The following is a 19,312-nucleotide window of genomic DNA, read 5'->3' as shown; positions in this document are numbered from 1 at the left end:
AACTTTTTTATTACTTACTTTACGTTTTCCACTGTCGTGTTTTACTCCCAAAATTTTCCTGATTGTTCTCCTTTCCCTCTTTTCTTGGCCGTATCTACCGAAAGGCTTTCACAAACATGAAGCCACTCTGGTCTAGTGACAATATTGTGGAGCCTGAGTTTTGCTTTCATGGGAATAGATTTTTTGTTACAAATGGTTCAAATGGCTCTGAGCACTATGGGACTTAAGGGGGGTTAGGACGTCAAACGGGCCGACTTGGAGCAGGAGAGGCACCACAGGACATTTAAATTTCCAGTGTCTATATTTTTACAAAATTTCATAAAACTTTGTCAGCAACAGCAGCAAGGGTTCAGGATTCACACTCATTGCAGTGGAAATTCATAAAACTGTCAGCATGACCAGGAAGGATTCAGAATTCACACACATAGGAGTGTAAGTTTGAAAACATAACGAAATGATTGTTTTTACATGTGAAATTTCATCATTTTTTCACTTACTAATGGCAGTACTACTTGTTATAGGTACAGTTTTCTTCGTAAGTGAGATTCTTCGATGAATTTTGCACAGCATACTTATCATACTCACAGGTGTATGAAACTCTAGAATTTATTTAATTTATCAAAAAACGAATGAAGTGTTATATCTTAAAGTTCATGTTTAGAAAAAACAAATTTTATAGTGAATTACCTCAGTTTTTACCACAGTTTTTAATAGATTTCCTTTTCTAGAACGCTATTGAAGTACTGCGCCCTAGCCGATCCCCAGTCAGTGTGAAGAAAGGAGGAGGCGGAAGGGCCGAGTAATAAGTCTCTAAAAAAAACTTGATTCATCTGGCACGGGTGGCAGTATCTGGTGAGGGTCCTTGCCAGGCTAACGATGAAGACCTCAACGCCATTATGATGAGTGTGGAGAAACTGGCGGGAGAGGCCGTCCTTACTTTAGGGTAATAAAAACGCTACAAATTAAAATCCAGATGTATGTGTTTTCGTAAAGGGCGGCGTTTGTACCCCACCTGAGGGGGCGACTGAAATAACAGTCTGAGACTTACGATATCAGTTTTAAATGTGAATTGGCACACCAGTTACTGCAGCAAGAGAATGAAGTAGCTAGTGCATGGTGTTTACATTCACCCTTTTTTCTTTTTCTCACAGACTATTTCAAACTATGTCCTTCCAACAGTCTACATCTGAATAAACTGATGTGATATGGATGAGTAGAACGAATTTCTGGAAGATAAACGCACACTTGTACAATTTCTAAACGTATCATTTATTAACATTTTACAAAATACACTCAAAATTCTTAAAAATACAACAAGTAATACATTTCTGTACCATTACAGGACGAATACTTCTCAGACGGGACATTAACAGTTAACAGACTTAACTACAAATTATTTGTACAAGAGTTGTTAATTTCGAAGTACACAATTTGGAAACTAAACGAACAACGATGGTACGTGCAATCGATTTTGTTCTGTGACGTTTAACATTAATGGAATTTTCACCACGTTCAGAACATACGTTGACAGCTCTTTCTTAATTATTTATGGCGAAAACTCGTTACCAGTTGAGCAGCGGAAATGTTACTGGAAAACAATTTTCTGATGGAAGTGAATTTTGTTAACTTCCGCATATCCACAGGAAGATAGCGTAGTGTAAACAAGGAACTATTATTTGAATGTACGCTTTGTTTACTAATAAAATGGAGACTTTAATAAGTCTCAATTATTTGTGTATTTCCCGCCTCCATAGCTGAATGGTCATCGTGGTAGAACGCCATGCGAGGAGCCCTGGTTCGATTCGCAGCAGGGTCGGAGATTGTCTCCGCCTGGGGAGTGGGTGTTGTGTTGTCTTCTTCATCATTTCATCCTCATCGACACGCAACTCGCCGTAGTGGCGGCAACTAAAAAGACTTACCAGGGGACACGTCTACACGACGGGACGTCCTAGCCACACGCACATTCCATTTATTTCTGTATTATTTAAGACAAGCAATTTGACAACAGTTTTATTTTCTCATAAGTTCATTTTCGGGTGGTATCCTATGTTATACTACAGTCAGTTTTTGGTAGTGCCATGTGTATTCATATTACATTAATCATCTCTTTGAATATGGCTGTTTTGCTATCATAACTTTAAGGGATATTTTGAAGTGGTGATATCTAGAGCAAAAAGTATTAATGAATTGAACTAGACCTAATAAATTACGAGAGCCTAAAAATGGAAATGGTTGGTACTGTATTATACCATTACCTGGCCTTAAGAGTAAGGCCTCTTTTCAGTAGCGATCATCGACAAACAGTGAATTTCAAGGTGAGTACAAATGGTTTCGACAAGAACTTTAATTCACCAGCAGGAAGTTTTGGCCTTTCCTGCGCGTTAGAGGGTATGGAGACGTAAAGGAAAGTAATACTAACAAAAGATACCGTTTCGTCTCTGCACTCAGTATGGAAAAGTAGTTAGTGAAGCAGGTGCCACACCAATTAATGTGTTTGTTACTGACACAAAAGGCAATCAGTTTACCTCAGCAGTGCTAACAAGTCGAATGTTAATTAAAAGTTCTGATGTTTGCCACAGCTCTGCTAGTCCTGGCTTCCGTCCAGGAAATACAGAGTAACGTAACAGCTTGGCGATTTGCAGGGCTATATGGGTGGTGACAACGGTATGGGGGGCTCTGGTTTCAGGGGTAACTGTTAGTATTGTTTCTTTGGAATAAGCTGCACCATTACAAGTAAATTTTCCTTGTGTACTATATATCCTTGTAGTCCTCTTATCTCAAGTAAAGTGGTGCCATTTGAGGTACGATGGAGAACATATTTGGTCCAGGTACGACATACAGGACATTTATCCGATTATGGCATGATCTAATGACAAGAAGATTTCAGCCGTTTAAATTAATTTTGAGTAGAAATGACAGCGTAGATAAGGTTGTCAGTTACTGTATTGTATTACTTGTGATTTAAATAAAATACTGTATGACTGAGCAGTCCGTAATACCGGAATCGTCGAAAAGACGTGACGTATATGAAAACAGCAACTCGGTTATGAAATAAATGCGAATTTTATATTGCTGAATTTTGGATGGTTGCCGACCACTAAAGTAAATTTTGCTTTTGATAGTGGTAATTATAAAGGTGTTAATAAACAAAACCTGATACGGCCAGGATATACTTTTTTTAAGCAAAAATTGGAGTGTTGCATATGGACATATTCAGACTTTACTGAAAGAGTAAGTCTTCTTATGAATAAAATATGAAATAATGTGGCATTTCTCTACAAAACTACATTTTCCAAGTAAGTATCAATGATTAGAATTCAGTTGTTCTTTTCGATCCTCTCAGGTATCTTTGCTGTAGAACACTAAAACGCCGCAAGTCTTTGGCACCACTTAGTTTAGCTGTTGTAAACAGGTTAAATAGTTGTCGCTAGTTATTGGCTTGAGTTCTCTACGATGTAGCATGTTATCACCAGTTTTGTTCGAAACTACAGAGAGACGCACTTCAGTACGTATCACTAGATTATGTATTATATGAGAAAAAACAACAAACGTTTCACACAGTAAATCCAAATAAGGTCATCTTATCGTTGCACAGGACTACCTGAACTTGAACCACAATACTTCTACTGTTAACTGGAAACCTGACCCAACTAATCTGCTGGAAATGCAGCAATCACCAGAATACCAATAACGAAACATTCAACAATAACACTTAAGAAATGCCATATTTTATGGTTAGACACAAATGTCAAAGTCGAGACCGTGGAAACGGGGGAAAGAGGTGTAATTGATAGACAGTGTGGAATAATTTTATTGGAGTGCTTGTCGAGCAAGCCCGTTAGCTGCAAGCACTACCAAACAGTTCTTTCACCAACACATTTTGCCTCTATTTGCAATGTAATTTTCTACATCGAGTCACTGATAATTACTGTAATGTAACATTACATTTGTACTAAATCGAATCCTCAGTACTTTCTGTGTCGCGTGAAACACTTTTATTCTAACAAATCGTTGCACACTGCCCTTAAATGATATACCCTGCTATCCGATATACTTGTAATTTTATCAGCGAATTACTAGTGAATTAGGTATGTACACTGAATATCTGTTTACTTCTCGAAAAAAGATAACAACCTAACGTGAAGAAAATAAAAAACAACAACGACGAAACGCCCAGCACTAACAGCTGTGACGTGGTAACTGCTTCTCAGTCTCTCTCTGAGTCACTGTCGGTTTTTAGCACCCTGGTTCCGTATCTCCTAGGTTACTGTTGAGTCGCTCGGACCACTAACTGGTGTAGCCAGTTCGTCGTATGGCACTCTCAGCTGGGTAATAACTACGGTAGCTCAGGAGCACCGGCTGTAGGCGGCTGCTGCACCGACGTGGTTCCCGAGTAGCACCCAGCAGTGTTTCAGGCGAATGTCCTCGCGTGCTGGTGGAGACGGAGGAAGTGAGCATCACTTGGGGACGCGCCGCCGGGCGGACGCGGCTACGTCGACGACGAAGACGAGCTGGCAAGTCGGCTCCTGGCGGTCTGCACTTCCAGCTTCTCGCTGGAGGCCTTGTCCGTCGCGTCCATCAGCGGCAGCGACACCTCCAGGGCTGCCCCGGACACGGCAGCGCTCTTCGACAACCTGCCGACCACACAGAAAATGCCCAATTAAAATAATAATAAAAAAACGTATAACTGGCAGCACAAAAACTGGCCGACGGAAATCGCAACCACAGCTGAAGTCCTATATATCGCTGTCTTGAATGAAATGCTACATCCACATTTTTTTTATTCACCTTGCGAACATCAATAGGGATTAATATTACTTCAAGAATGACGAAACTGATCTTGTGACTACTCCGTCCAAGAAGGCGGAAACCTTTTCTACTAATGGAATATGCCACTATTACGAGCGTAGTTCAGTAAGTAATGCCACACATTTTTTTAAAAGCCATTAATATACATAGAAAAACGGCCTCGTCGGTGCTTCAAATTTGATGTTTGTTCTGTGCGCCGGTGAAGTTGTGAACCGTTCTGTCTGATGCAGAGCAGCGTCTAAATGGCGTCTACATACGACTCACGTTACAAGCAGCGTGCTGCTATTAAATTCCTGTGTGCAGAAAAAGAAACCGTGGTGAACGACCATCAACGTTTGTGTGAAGTGTATGGCGACGCTGCAGTTGATAGTACAGTTGAGTGATGGATAAAGAAAGTTATAGCCTCAGGAAATGCAGAAACAGAGCTCCCTGATCAGCCACGCTCGAGAAGTCTTGTCAAAGGCACTGCTCCAGATATGCTCAGTCGTGCGGATGCCATTATTCGTGCCGACTGGCGCAGCACAACTCGACAATTGGCTCTACAGTTGTCGGTCAGCATTGGAAGTGCGTCTCAAATCATCGAGACTTTCGCATATTCAAAGAAGTGCTCACGAAGGGTTTCACGAATGCACAAAGGCTACAAGATTCAAAGAAAGGCCAATTCGTCCGAATTATTGGAGCGTTTTGAGACTGACGGAGACACCTTTCTCTCACGGATCGTTACGGAGGACGAAAGCTGGGTGCACCAGTTTGCGCTGGAAACAAAAAAGGCAGTCCATGGGGTGGCATCATCCACTTCACCACAAAAGTCACGGTGACAGTCGTCTGGGACTGTGATGACGTCATTCTCGTGCTTGAGCATTGTCCTACGAAAGGATGGTCAGGTCCTGCAGAAAGTGTCATCACTTCTGTCTCTAAGCTGGTCGTAGGTTGTGGTCCAAAAATGAACAGCACAGAGACAGAAGTGATGACACGTTCTGTATCATCGTTAAGGCAGTAAGGCTGTGAACTCACGAACTCACCGCGAAGACGCAAAGAGAGAGTTGTGTTATCAATTGCTGCCGCTTCGCAGCGATCTCGCCGTTGTACAAGAATTATACAGTGCGCACGTGTTCACAACCCTACCAACGGCTGGTGTCAGCCTGCCGTAGATGCAGCCAGTTTGTACTCGTCTTTGGAATTCTTTTTTGCCGAGGTGAATGAGATGCAACTAGCGGGGAGTGCAGTGATACGACGAAGCTGCGAAATTGGATTGGGAGACAAATGACGCAGGCAACTATCACTGGCAAACTAATTTGTGATTCTGTTCCAGTGGTGGTGTTCTTGTTCGAATGTGGCCACTGAAAACTTTTGACACCCATAACCAGCGAACGATTTGATGTCTGTCGAGACCCCTCTCATCTGAATGTACGAATCTTCAGTCAGTAGTAACATTTTAAAATACTCTCTGTTATTACAGCCAGTTCATTGCAATCACTGCTTTATTGTATGGCAGCCACATAGCCTGACTACTTCTGTGCCACTCCACAGTGGTTGCCTTCCAGTAACGCTACGTGTGTGCTCTGTCCTGAAGCGACTCGTGGCGATGCAGTCTCGCTGTGACCAAACTCGCCTGCTAGTCCCTCGTGTGCCGCGCGTGCAGGCGACCTCCGCTGTAGGCACGGAAGTACGACTAATCCGTCAGCAAACAGACGACGACTGGTGACAGGGCGCGATCCTCTTTTGGGCTACGAAATTTGGATCGCCACTGGATAAGCTAGAGTTACTCAATTCCGTAGACTGATCCGTTTGAACTTATCAAGTATGGCGCGTTATTACTTTTCACACGAAACACAGAAATAATCTTAAATGAGAAACATGGGTACATGTCGCTAAATTTCCTTAGGAACATCGAACCTCATCAGTCAGTTCTCGATGATAAGACACGATTTTCAGTATTATGTGACAAACGGCTGAGTGACTTTTCTCTGTGTTTTTATTGGTATTTAGCTTTCCTTCGTGCAAGTATCATTACGCTTTAGCACGATTTATTGTAGCTTTGATTTTATTATTTTATTTATTTATCCATCGATAGTAAAAAAGAGTTGTTAAATTAATTGCATATGACCGCAATCGATCGTTTGAATAAAGGAATGTGTGTGTATTACTTCATTCAAAACACATCTTCAGGAAACCTGTAGTGGCCGGGTTGTTCTTTGTAATTTTACTTTCATAATACGCAATAACTTTAAAAAAATTTTGTTTCGTATCGTAGTGGTTGATCCGTCATATGTCGAGTCTCTGACTTAAAGAAGACTTGTTTAATACGTTCGAACTCCAATTTGCGCTTTATTGTTCACACACTGCACGTGTCTAGGAACAACTCCGTTATCAACATTTGTTTTATCCAAAACAAAAATACAAATGAAAAACAGTTTACAGATTGTCTCAACTTAGAGATACACATGTTTCTGAACGTAAAGCTATGTAAACACAACAAAAAATTGCGTTCTCTAGTACGTGAAGCGAGTCACCGACAAAAGCAAGAATTCCTAATTCGTCCTCGGAATTTGACAGTTAAGATTCGTTCCTCTTGAGTAGAAAGACCAGTTTAGAACAGCACATTTTTACCTTAGAAACAGAAGCAACAGTTAGTTTGGAATAATTTTTATACGATCTACTGACTTCCTTTATACTTGGGGGCTCTAAGTTTGGATATTCCGAGCATATGATTAGCCGAATGGAGTCCAATTTAGAATCGTGCAATATCTACGCTGATTCCGAAAGCAGAGCATCGGTAGGTATTCAATGCATCGCTCCGATTCTGAGTCTAATCAAGTTGTTTTGTCCAATTTGGAGAGAGATAACTTGACGCCCCTCTCACTGGTTCTTTTTCATCTGTTTTATCTGGAAATAGGACGTCAACCGTGAAACTTAGAACGACCCCAACAGCAATGCGGTCGATTTTACTGATAACTTATTTTCTTCCCATTTCGTGAATGGAGCAAACTGCTGTACGTAATTGCGACTGAATTGCAGCGCGCGATTTGCGAGGTGATATTGGCGGCCTATTATTTTATTACGTATTTATTTTCATTTTCGTATAAGGCAAAACTGTAGTCTTACGACAGCAAGATTTAGTGACAGGTATTGCAGAGAGGTCATGTTTTAGTCAACGCTTCTGAAAGCGCACCGATCGCTGTTACGTAATACTCGAGAAGTAACGCCTATGGCAGGGCCGACAAGTGACCGAGGCCAATTATATAAGACGGATGTCTGCGCAGCTCTTGCTGACGCCCACACTGCGGCTCTGCGAAAAGGTGCTAGTCACTGCGACACCTGCGTTTGGAATTTTCGTCAGACATTGCAACGGATATGACAAGACCGTATAGCACATTGCTACTACTTGCCACATATTTCAAAGAAACAATTGCCGGCGCTCTGGGGAGATTTGGAAGACCTTCTTACACTAATGATCTTGGTCGCATTTTTTGTTTTTTGTTTTGGCACCTTATTTGAGCAATTTCGTTGCATAGTTGCTAGCTGCCTAGAAAGCATAATTTTTCCTAGAGAAAAATGTGATTAAAATGTGAAACATTATTCAAACGAAGATCGGTTTGTAAAGCGCAGTGCTTTGCTAGTTGTGGTCCTATCGACAGTGGTACAAGCTTGCCTCCCTGCCGCCTGCGTGAGAACTGACTCTGACGTCTACAGGTGGATCCTCTTAACATCCGAAGGGCAAGTACCATTTGGTATGTTTTATGGAAAAAACTATTTCACAGATGAAAATTGTATTAGGTGCCAGATCCGAAGAGCGTCTCAGGACTTTTAGTAGTTTCAGAATGAGATTTCCACTCTGCAGCGGAGTGTGCGCTGATATGAAACTTCCTGGCAGATTAAAACTGTGTGCCCGACCGAGACTCGAACTCGGGACCTTTGCCTTTGACGGGCAAGTGCTCTACCATCTGAGCTACAGAAGCACGACTCACGCCCGCTTCGGTTTGATATCAGTGCACACTCCGCTGCAGAGTGGAAATCTCATTCTTGAAACATCCCCTAGGCGGTGGCTAAGCCATGTCTCCGCAATATCCTTTCTTTCAGGAGGCCTAGTTCTGCAAGGTTCGCAGGAGAGCTTCTGTAAAGTTTGGAAGGTAGGAGACGAGGTACTGGCACAAGTAATGCTGTGAGTACCGGGCGTGAGTCGTGCTTCGGTAGCTCAGATGGTAGAGCACTTGCCCGCAAAAGGCAAAGGTCCCGAGTTCGAGTCTCGGTCGGGCACATAGTTTTAATCTGCCAGGAAGTTTCACTTTTAGTAGTTGTCTGGTAACTGGCGCAATGATTGGATCCAGATACGACCCCTCTCCGTGTTCACAAGTCATTGTGGGGCTAGTAATACTACTTACCCTGGTCGTCCACGTAACCAATAGTACGTTGGCAACTGTTTTATCGAAATCACACGGACCGACAAAGCGTGATACACTACAGACAGAACCACTGAGGGAGTGCGACGACGTACAGTGTTGCATAACAGCGTTAATGGATACCAGTTTGCAGCTATTTTCCATAAAGACCCGGAGGAACAACGGAAGTGTAACAAATGATCAAACATTTAACAAAAGTTGCGATGATCACTCCACGTGCTGTGCTAATGGGGGATCCAAAATAAACTAATTTCTTTCTTAGGGAGGCAAAGGTGGTGGTGATGAGATTCGCGTCTAGCTCTCTCTTTTACAGGCCTTTTCGATCATTTTTTGAACGATTTCTTGAATCCTTCAGCTACCATTTTCTTTATTTCCTGTTCGGTGGTACTGAACCGTTGTTTAGGTCTATGTACTTGATTAAGTAAACCGTTTTTCACAATATTCTGCTGCTGCGGACGTGACAGAATGTGGGAACATCTCATTTCTTTTCAGTATCAGTATAATTGGGGACAGTTGGAGCTGTGAGAAACCAAGCAACAGTAGAGCTTTTGGATGCTTCAACATCACGACCTCTGGAAGCGGAACAGATGAAAATCAAAGTAAACACAATATCCCTGTTTTCTTTTGTGGTGGACGCTGTACCCCAAACGCAAATTTGTTTTCTAAGATACCACAGTTACCGTCTGGAAGTGATGAACACATGCATGAGGCGGGCCGAAAATTAGGAACTAAACTCTAGCAAAGCCAAAATTCTCACCTCCGCAACAACAATGCACAATGCTCAATGTTCAATGCTCAATGCTCCTGGTTTCAAAACACCTGTCGCTCGGTAGTCCGCGCGGAAAGAAAAAGATAATTAGGCACAGCCAGTACTGCATTCAGCAGATCTGCTCCCAGTTAGCAGGACCCGGTTCTACTTACTTCTAGCTTCCCTCTCTTGCACTAGTTTAGGAACTGAATATTCAAAAGTCTGCCGGCCGCGGTGGCCGTGCGGTTGTAGGCGCTGCCGTCCGGAACCGCGGGACTGCTACGGTCGCAGGTTCGAATCCTGCCTTGGGCATGGATGTGTGTGATGTCCTTAGGTTAGTTAGGTTTAAGTAGTTCTAAGTTCTAGGGGACTGATGACCTAAGATGTTAAGTCCCATAGTGCTCAGAGCCATTTTTTATTCAAAAGTCTCAATCGCGCCAATACGATTATTTGAACGCCTCAAGAGGGAAAGTTACGAACGTGTGGTTTTGAGCTGTTCTGGACGGATATCAACAGACTCTATTAATTAAAAAGAAACACCATCATTTTCACCAGGCTGTTTGTTGGAGTGAGCACCAGGTACTTTCTAGTGCGTGATCCCTCTCCAGCACACAAATGTATGTAGACACGTGACCCTCCGAAGTATGTAACAAAAAACTGCACGCCACGCACAGTTATGCATGTAATTTTGATTTTGTTCGATACGTATGAGAAGACCCTGTACTGGAGAATGGCCATACTCTAGAAAGTAATTTGTAATCATATGAATTAGCAGTCTGGTGTAAATGAAGTCTTCCCTCAAGCCTAGTTTAATTAAGAACACCTTTCGGCATTTTGGACTTTTACTGAGGAAGCAAGGCTAAAAACACGACCTCGCCTCGCCTTAAGTCAAAGAGGTGTCACAACTGCAGGAAAATTATAGCAAGGGCACATTCCCCGTGCAATGACAACAGATCGCAATTAATGATAATTTTAATACATGGAGAGGATTCTGATTTATCCTATCACTGCATAAACACTAGACCAACTAAAGATAGTATTAAGATATTTACTGCCAATTCAACATTAAAGGAGTATTAGATCCACAGATGCCTCGCACATGACTACAGGTTCGATCGTTTCGTGAGCTCAGGAACGTCCGTGATGCGTTCATCGTGCTCTGCAGCAGAACAGATGGCAGCCGAACTGAGAAAACAAAGGTCGGAAATACATAGCACAGAACAAATATTGTGGAATAACCCGCGAAAAGTTAGTGCACTGACTGTATGCCAACACAAACAAATACAACTCGTGTAAACTGGCCACAAGACGCAAAGTGTACACAACCCGTCTCTGGAGTAAGTCACAACAGGCAGACATTTGCAAGTATCTGTACGCAGGTATTTGAGGTCGAACGCTCACAAATACGTAGCCACGGAGGTAGTCAGTATATTTCCATAGATCTCTGCTTGCATGTACGGAAGAGAGATTTTCGCATAAAAATCTCTATCTCGGTCAATCCTTCAGGATTTTTCCTAACATCGTTTCCTACACGTATTACGGGATTACATTAGCCCAGATGATGTATACAGCTAAATTTAGAAACTGATTACGTGCTTCCTATGTGTCGTTACGAGTCCATGAAGAGAATAAAAGTTTAAACGAAAAATTGTGATAGTGTTATCTGTACCACAGCCTCATAGGTCATAGTAGTAGTGTTTCCGCTGTTCGTCGTTATGAAACAAAGGTCACTGCATCTACCGCTGGTATTTTCAATGATAATATGGCGCGACCAGCTTAAGCACGTAGTTAAAGGACAGATATCGCGGAACAATCTTCATATATGTTCACTTCCTACATTTTCGCTTGATTTCGTTTCGCATCTTTTAAGTGAGGAACATTATTAGAAATATCATTCCAGCTAGACCTACATGGATACTCTGCACATCACACATAAGTGCCTGGCAGAGGGTTTATCGAACCATCTTCCCAATTGATCTCTATTATTCCACTCTAACAGCGTACGGAAAGAATGAACACGTTTATCTTACCGACCGAGCTCTGATTCCACTTTTTTTACTATGATGATCATTTCTCCCTATGGAGGTCGGCGTCAACAAAATATTTTTCACATTCGGTGGAGAAAGTTGGTGACTGAAATTACGTAAGAAGGTTCCTGCGTAACGAAAAACGCCTTTGTTTAAATGGCTTCCATCCCAAACACTGTATCATGTCCGTGACACTCACTTCCGTATTTCGCGACGATACAAACGTGACGCTCTACTTTGTGCTTTCTCGATGTACTCTTAATTGTCTGGTAAGAATCCCAGACCGCGCAGCAGTATTGTAAAAAAAGGGCCGACAAGCGTAGTGTAGGCAGTCTCTTTAGTAGATTTATTATATTTTCTAAGTGTTCTGCGAATAAAAAGCAATCTTTGGTTTGCCTTCCCCACAACAATTTTCTGTGTGTTCTTTCCAGTTTAAATTGCTCAGAATTTTAATCCCTAGGTATTTAGTTGCATTTACGGCCTTTGGACTAGACTGATATATCGTGTAACCGAAGTTTAACGGATTCCCTTTAGCATTCGTGTGGATGACGCCACACGTCATTAGCCACTTTTCGCACCATTCAGATATCTTTTCCAAATCGTTTTTCAGTTTGTTTTGATGTTCTGGTGAGTTTGCTAGATGATAAACGACAGCATCATCTGCAAACAACCCAAGGCGGCTGCTCAGATTGTCTCCTAAATCGTTTACATGGACGAGGAACAGCAGAGGATGTCCTAAGTCAACTTTATAAATCTTGAGGCATAACCATAGGGTTTTGTTACTTCTATTGACAAACTGTAGCAGATTCACTTTTAAGTCCGTTGTATGGGCCTCGTCGTGTGACTAGAGACTCTACAGTTTGTTAATAGAAGTGACAAAACCTTATGGTTATGCCTCAAGATTTATAAAGTTGACTTAGGACATGGCCTGTTTTAGGCAAACATTTAAATACTATTTTATGTTCTGAAGAAGACGTTATTACTAACGTTGAAACCTGGGTAAACGGTAAAGTTAACCTGCAACTGTAGGCTGTATATTCTTATATAAACAGTATCAGTTGCTGTCGCTGCGTAAAAATGTTAAAAATTAAGGAACAGCAGAGGGTCTATAACACTACCTTGGCGAACGCCAGAAATTACGTCTGTTTTACTCGATGATTTTCCGTCAATTACTACGTACTGCGACTTCTCTGACAGGAAATCACGAATCCAGTCACATAAATCAGATGATATTCCATAACAACGCAGTTTCGCTATAATCCGCTTGTGTGGTACTGTGTCAAAATCCTTTTGGAAATCGTGGACTCTCGAGTTTAATTGAACCCTGATATTGATGAAGAAAGGTTGCACTTAATGAGACCACGAAATCATTAAATTAGAGCAACAAGTCTAGGCATCCAGACATTATAGAGTGAGTGAGTTTGTGTGTGTGTGTGTGTGTGTGTGTGTGTGTGTGTGTGTGTGTGTGAAGGGGGGGGAGGGGAGGGAAGGGAGGGTGACGGTTTCATCATCTGTGAGTCATCTGACTTATCACCGAGAATGCAGAACAAGACGTCCTCAACTAGTGAGACACACTTACTAGATGGTAACACAGCAGACACTCCAGGGTGTTTAACACCCCAATTTTAAAGGTATGTTGTCATATAAGTACATATAACTTTACCCGCATATTTATTGTCTGTAGGTTATTGTTGTGTGTGTGTATAAAATTATTAGATGGTAAGTAATACTCTATGTATTATTATATAATAAACCCTTTAGTGTACTATTCTGTACAATATGTACATGGTAAATTTAGGATTTTTTGTAATTGATTTAGGGCAATAATAAATCAATAAAAGTATGAAATATGGAGTATATTTACATAAAAAACACCAAATTCAAAGTATAAACAATAGTGTGGCTCATCCTGGACAATAATCATCCTACATTTTCAGTTCTTCTACCCTTAGCAGACTTTGACACGATGTTCGTCACACGTATACCTTTTGCAGGAAATCCATGTTCAAAAATGTTCAAAAGTGTGTGAAATCTTATGGGACTTAACTGCTAAGGTCATCAGTCCCTAAGCTTACACACTAAACCTAAATTATCACACACACACACACACACACACACACACACACACACACACACGAGGACTAATATCCGCCGGGACCAGACGCACAGTCCACGACTGCAGCGCCTGAGACTGCTCGGCTAATCCCGCGCGGCAAATAGATGTCTTTGTTTTTCTGTGTTTATTTCTGGGGCAGAAGTTACATCGACTCTGAAGACCTGGTCCATCATCTTGTGGGCGAATCACTGCTTCATTGTTTTGCACACCCAGTATTCACAAATTGAGTTGAAGATACTTCGCCTGAGTGTAATAACTTCCAATTTTGCTTGGATATATGGTTTTATCATTGACAGTGTTAATCCCATTAAGAACTTACGTCTCTTCATCTTTGTGTTTTGTGGCTGCAAATTGTAAAGGACCATGGCATTTATACCACATTGGTCCATCACTCCATACCACTTTCTTAATAGCTAACTGTGTATAAATGACATAATTGATCAAATGAATCCGTCCCTCTTTTTGATGAATGATAAAATAACTTCTGGTTTTTGCGTGGTTTCATCAATCTCTTGGCTGAGATGCGTAGAAGACAACAAAACATTTTTGTTAGGTTTTGGGGAATATGAAACCACCATCTTGTCATTATCAAAAGCAAATTAAGACGTTCCCTCTGGTTTTCTGTTTTATTTGACCTCAAGGATCCCACCGTAGTTAATTTATGATCTTGAAGCATATAGTGGAATAAAGGCGCAGAACTGAACCAATTATGAACTGTTATATTACGATTAGTTCAGTGGTCTGGCTCAGACACAGTTGTTACGTTCTCTGACGGTATATAGAAGGATTTACAATTTTCTACAAATTTTTCCCCAAATACCACGTATTGCTGCAAATCTGTCTGTCGATTGCCTTTCTTGTCTTGTGGCTTTGTCATCAAATCGTAGGCGTGATGCTATAAATTTGAAACGGTTGAAAGACGTAGTTGAGCAGTAAATATATGATCCAAAAGCAACAGACCACAGTTCTTCTAAATTTGGCATGACAAACTCGTTGTATCCCGGACAAATAAAGTAAAACTAAAAATGCCAAAAGTTCTTCTTTGGTTACAATCCCGTAATAGCTTTGTTTTGTATTAATTTCTTGGATTTTTCATTCTATTTCTTTATTTGTTCTTAGTACAACTTCGTCTAAGATTGCATTATCTATTAGTAAATTCCAAGTCCTTTCACTCCAGTCAAGTGTGTGACCAAATTTCTCGCTAGTGTTCGGCCTCGTCGCTCAGGTTCCTGAACACTCCATCTACGTCCATTTCTTCCAACGTGAGCAGCTTCATTTCTAACTCTTGCAAGTGGCACTGAAGCATTCGCAAGTCCATGCACTAAGTTTCTGTTACTTTCATTTTGTGGTGGTTCTGGGTCAGTTTCTTCATTGGCGATTTCTTCGTCAGAAAAGTCACTTCTTCGAACACAAAGTCTGGATCTTCTTCTGTATCATCACCACCACAAAAAATATCCTCAACACTATCGCTGTCCTCGTCCATGAGCAAGTCTCTTTACTATTACTTCCTGAAGCCATATTATCACGAAAATTACACTAAACGCACTATAAGAATGGTGTTACGTAACAGACGCATGGGGGTGTTTAAAACCCCACTACGAGTACGTAAAGGACAGACTGGTGTGTACGACATCCCAGGCGAAAAACAATAAAAGCTGGTGACTCAGAGAAAGCGGGATAAACAATGACAGTGGCTGTAGGCAATGGTACCAACTGAAATTAAGGTTTGACCAAACTATAGAAAAAATTAAATTTGTTGGGGTGTTTAACACCCCAGTGTCTCTATTTATGGTTAACATCCTAGAAGTTGAGGTGGACAGCGATGTGATGACAATATGGTAAAAAACTGTCAACAATGGTGCGGAATAGAATGAATAAATCGCCGTACAATCTTCTACAAGACTTAGATGGTAAAATATAAATTTTTTCAATGTTTACATATTTCAAAACCTTACTCATATCCTGTCGTCAGCAGTAGTCAAAATTCCAAGAGAGAGAAGCAAGGGGAAACAGTTAAATGGTGGCCTGCATTTTCTGTTCCAGCAATGAAGTATGCTATGCATGAACAACGTAGTTCGTTATTGGCTACAGCCCCGAGGGGAAACTATTTATGCCTGTAATTGCTCGGCCGGTAGTGGCAGGTTCCGTTAGCACGCTGCACTTTGCCAAGGTCACTGCGCAGTGGAGCATACACGCATGCGCCGCCTGTTGCTGCTGATATATGTGTTTACGTACCAGAGGCGGGTGCCGTTCTCATTGGGTGCACGCTTGCGGACGTCCCTCCTTGCTACGCCCTACTAGTTCCATAAAGAAGCTTCTAGCAGCAGCTGGCCGCCGCAACTCAAATCGAGACATTAAGTGTGAGAAAGCTGTTCATCGGTGTTCCCACTTTTGTTGGCAATTTAACCTCTCGGGCTTACTCCACATTCGTTGCATCCTCTCCTCCGTGTCGGGACACCACGGTCCTGCTCTCAAGTCATTAGTTAGCTATTTTGTTGATCGACAGGCAATAATTACCAACTGACGCCTCGTATCGGTTGGCCCATAGTCAAAAATATGGTTACGCACTGACAATTCCTGCTATTTAAAGCACTGGTTTTACTTTAATAGTGACATATACTATTTCCTATAATCAGAAGTTACGGCTCAAACCGGAGTCCACCTTTGCGGTAATCTAAGACTGAGTGACAAGTAGTACGATTCATTTCCCCTTATTCTACTGCTCAAGAGCTTTGGACCACCTGAATGTGTGTGAGCTAAGATTCAAGAGAAATTAGCAATGAAAAATATGCCTTACGAAAGTACAAAATGATTTCACTATCAAATAAGAACAACAAAACAAAAAAAATGCCAGATTTCAAGTGCGCAGCCTTCAAATTACCCTCGATAGCGCCGAGTGCCGTCCGGCTTGCGTTGCGTATTAAGAAAGATACGGCATACTGACCCACCGCGTACCGAATCCGTAGGACTGCCTGCATGGCTCCCTCCACATTCTCCTACCATGATCATTAGGCGTCGGGAAAGTCCTTTACTCCTCGTAAATAGGACTAGACACCTTTGACCGAAATCCATTCGAAGTGTGTTCTTGCACACCTTCTCCGCGCAGCAACAGTGCTGTTTAATTTTCTTTTGGTGTGGCTCGTAATGGACAGAAGGAAAGAATGCTGACGACTTGTTATATGATCATTTTGGCTTTCGATAATGGACTGGCACCAGAGGCAGTTCTAACGTTGCGCTTTAGAAGGGAAGCAAGAGCTAAGAGGACGTCATAGGACTTTTCGACCCAGGAAAAAGGTTGGAAATTGTAAAAAGGTCCAAGTTCGAAACTATGAGAAAAAATAGGAGAAAAGCAGAATGAAAGACAGGTAATATACAATATCTACAAGCATTAAGAAGGAGCAATAAGAAGAATGTTAGAATATGAACGAAATGGATTAAAAAGGGTGTAAAGTAAGAATGAAGCCTTTCTACCACACTGTTCAACCTGAACATCGAAGAAACAATGACAGAAATGAAAGATATCATCAGGGGTTGGACAATTCAGCGCGAAAAGATGTCAATGACTATATTCACTGGTGAGATTCCCATTCTCAGTGGAAGCGACAAAGAATTGCAGGACTTATTGAACAAAATGAACTATCTACTGAGCACGGAGTATACACATAGAGGAAACCGAATAAAAACGGAAGCGATGACGAGCAGCAGAAATAATATCGGCATATATTATAAAAATGAATGCACTTAAGTACTTACGTACGTATGTGTGTATGTATCACAACTCCTCCTAACCCGCTACACCTATTTCAACCAAACGTAGCACACACATCACTTACTGTCTGGAAAGAATCGCTTTAGCGGTAAGATCCATATACCCATAAAAGGAGAGGGGGTGTGGTGGAACGCCACATATATTTATTAAAAATACAAATACAGTTTTTGCATTCAGATGAATAATTCGTAATGTGACGCTAGAAGTGTTAAAGTGCGATGTGTTCTGTGCAACAAACATTAACATTTTGAAGAGAAAGAAATTTATGTGGAACTAAAGACAATTATATCGAACGTTCTTTATTGTATCTGTGTTGGTCAATGAAAAAGACCAAAGAGATTGTATCGTGTTAATGACTCTTGTCTTCGATTATTGTATTCATGACAGGCGCCATTGTACGCTGGATGTAATTGAGTGTAAGTTCTGTAAAACTATACACGATATAAATTATACTTCCATGTAATAACATTTACTTTTTGTACAGCTCGCATCTCTTATCAGTGAATCAATTTTTTGTGTAAATTTGTTGTACTAGCGTGTGCTCCGGAGAGGAACCACCATTTCTTTTGCAGTATAGGTAGGCCAATACGCCGGCAAAAAAATTATTCTTATTAAATCATTTATTCTCCTCCCCCCCCCCCCCCCCGAAAGACCTGTACCAGGCAAAAGATCTATCCGACGGATGGCCCTAGTCACACGACATCATTATTATTATTTCTTTCTTCGTATCTGTTGATGGTATGTGATCTAAAGGGTTGTAGAAGTGGTTATGAAATTGCAGTGGTGTAGCCGATGTATTTATATGAGTGATTGCTTTGTGTATTTTGCTAGTTTCTTCTCGTTCTAGAAAGAATTTTCTTAAATTGTCTACCTGTCCATAATGTAGGTTTTTTATGTCGATGAATCCCCTTCCTCCTTCCTTTCTGCTTAATGTGAATCTTTCTGTTGCTGAATGTATGTGATGTATTCTATATTTGTGGCATTGTGAGCGTGTAAGTGTATTGAGTGCTTCTAGGTCTGTGTTACTCCATTTCACTACTTCAAATGAGTAAGTCAATATTGGTATAGCATAAGTATTTATAGCTTTTGTCTTGTTTCTTGCTGTCAATTCTGTTTTCAGTATTTTTGATAGTCTTTGTCTATATTTTTCTTTTAGTTCTTCTTTAATATTTGTATTATCTATTCCTATTTTTTGTCTGTATCCTAGATATTTATAGGCATCTGTTTTTTCCATCGCTTCTATGGAGTCACTGTGGTTATTCAATATGTAATCTTCTTGTTTAGTGTGTTTTCCCTTGACTATGCTATTTTTCTTACATTTGTCTGTTCCAAAAGCAATATTTATATCATTGCTGAATACTTCTGTTATCTTTAGTAATTGGTTGAGTTGTTGATTGGGTGCTGCCAGTAGTTTTAGATCATCCATGTATAGCAAATGTGTGA

General features: G+C 41.1%; 1 protein-coding gene across 3 annotated transcripts in view; it reads right to left on the bottom strand.

The window, feature by feature from the left end:
- Positions 1 to 1,249: 1,249 nt before the first annotated feature.
- Positions 1,250 to 19,312, bottom strand: part of LOC124619496 (protein croquemort-like) — a 267,151-nt gene continuing 249,088 nt past the window's right edge. For all 3 annotated transcript variants that reach the window (XM_047145912.1, XM_047145911.1, XM_047145910.1), the window contains one exon: positions 1,250 to 4,634. In XM_047145912.1, coding sequence (XP_047001868.1) covers positions 4,490 to 4,634 — 145 coding nt within the window. In that variant the 3' untranslated portion in view covers positions 1,250 to 4,489. The remainder of the gene's footprint in view (positions 4,635 to 19,312) is intronic.

The sequence above is a fragment of the Schistocerca americana genome, chromosome 6 (assembly GCF_021461395.2).
Source record: "Schistocerca americana isolate TAMUIC-IGC-003095 chromosome 6, iqSchAmer2.1, whole genome shotgun sequence".
In the NCBI taxonomy this organism is placed as follows: Eukaryota; Metazoa; Arthropoda; class Insecta; order Orthoptera; family Acrididae; genus Schistocerca; species Schistocerca americana.
This window is presented reverse-complemented; position numbering and strand designations above follow the sequence as displayed.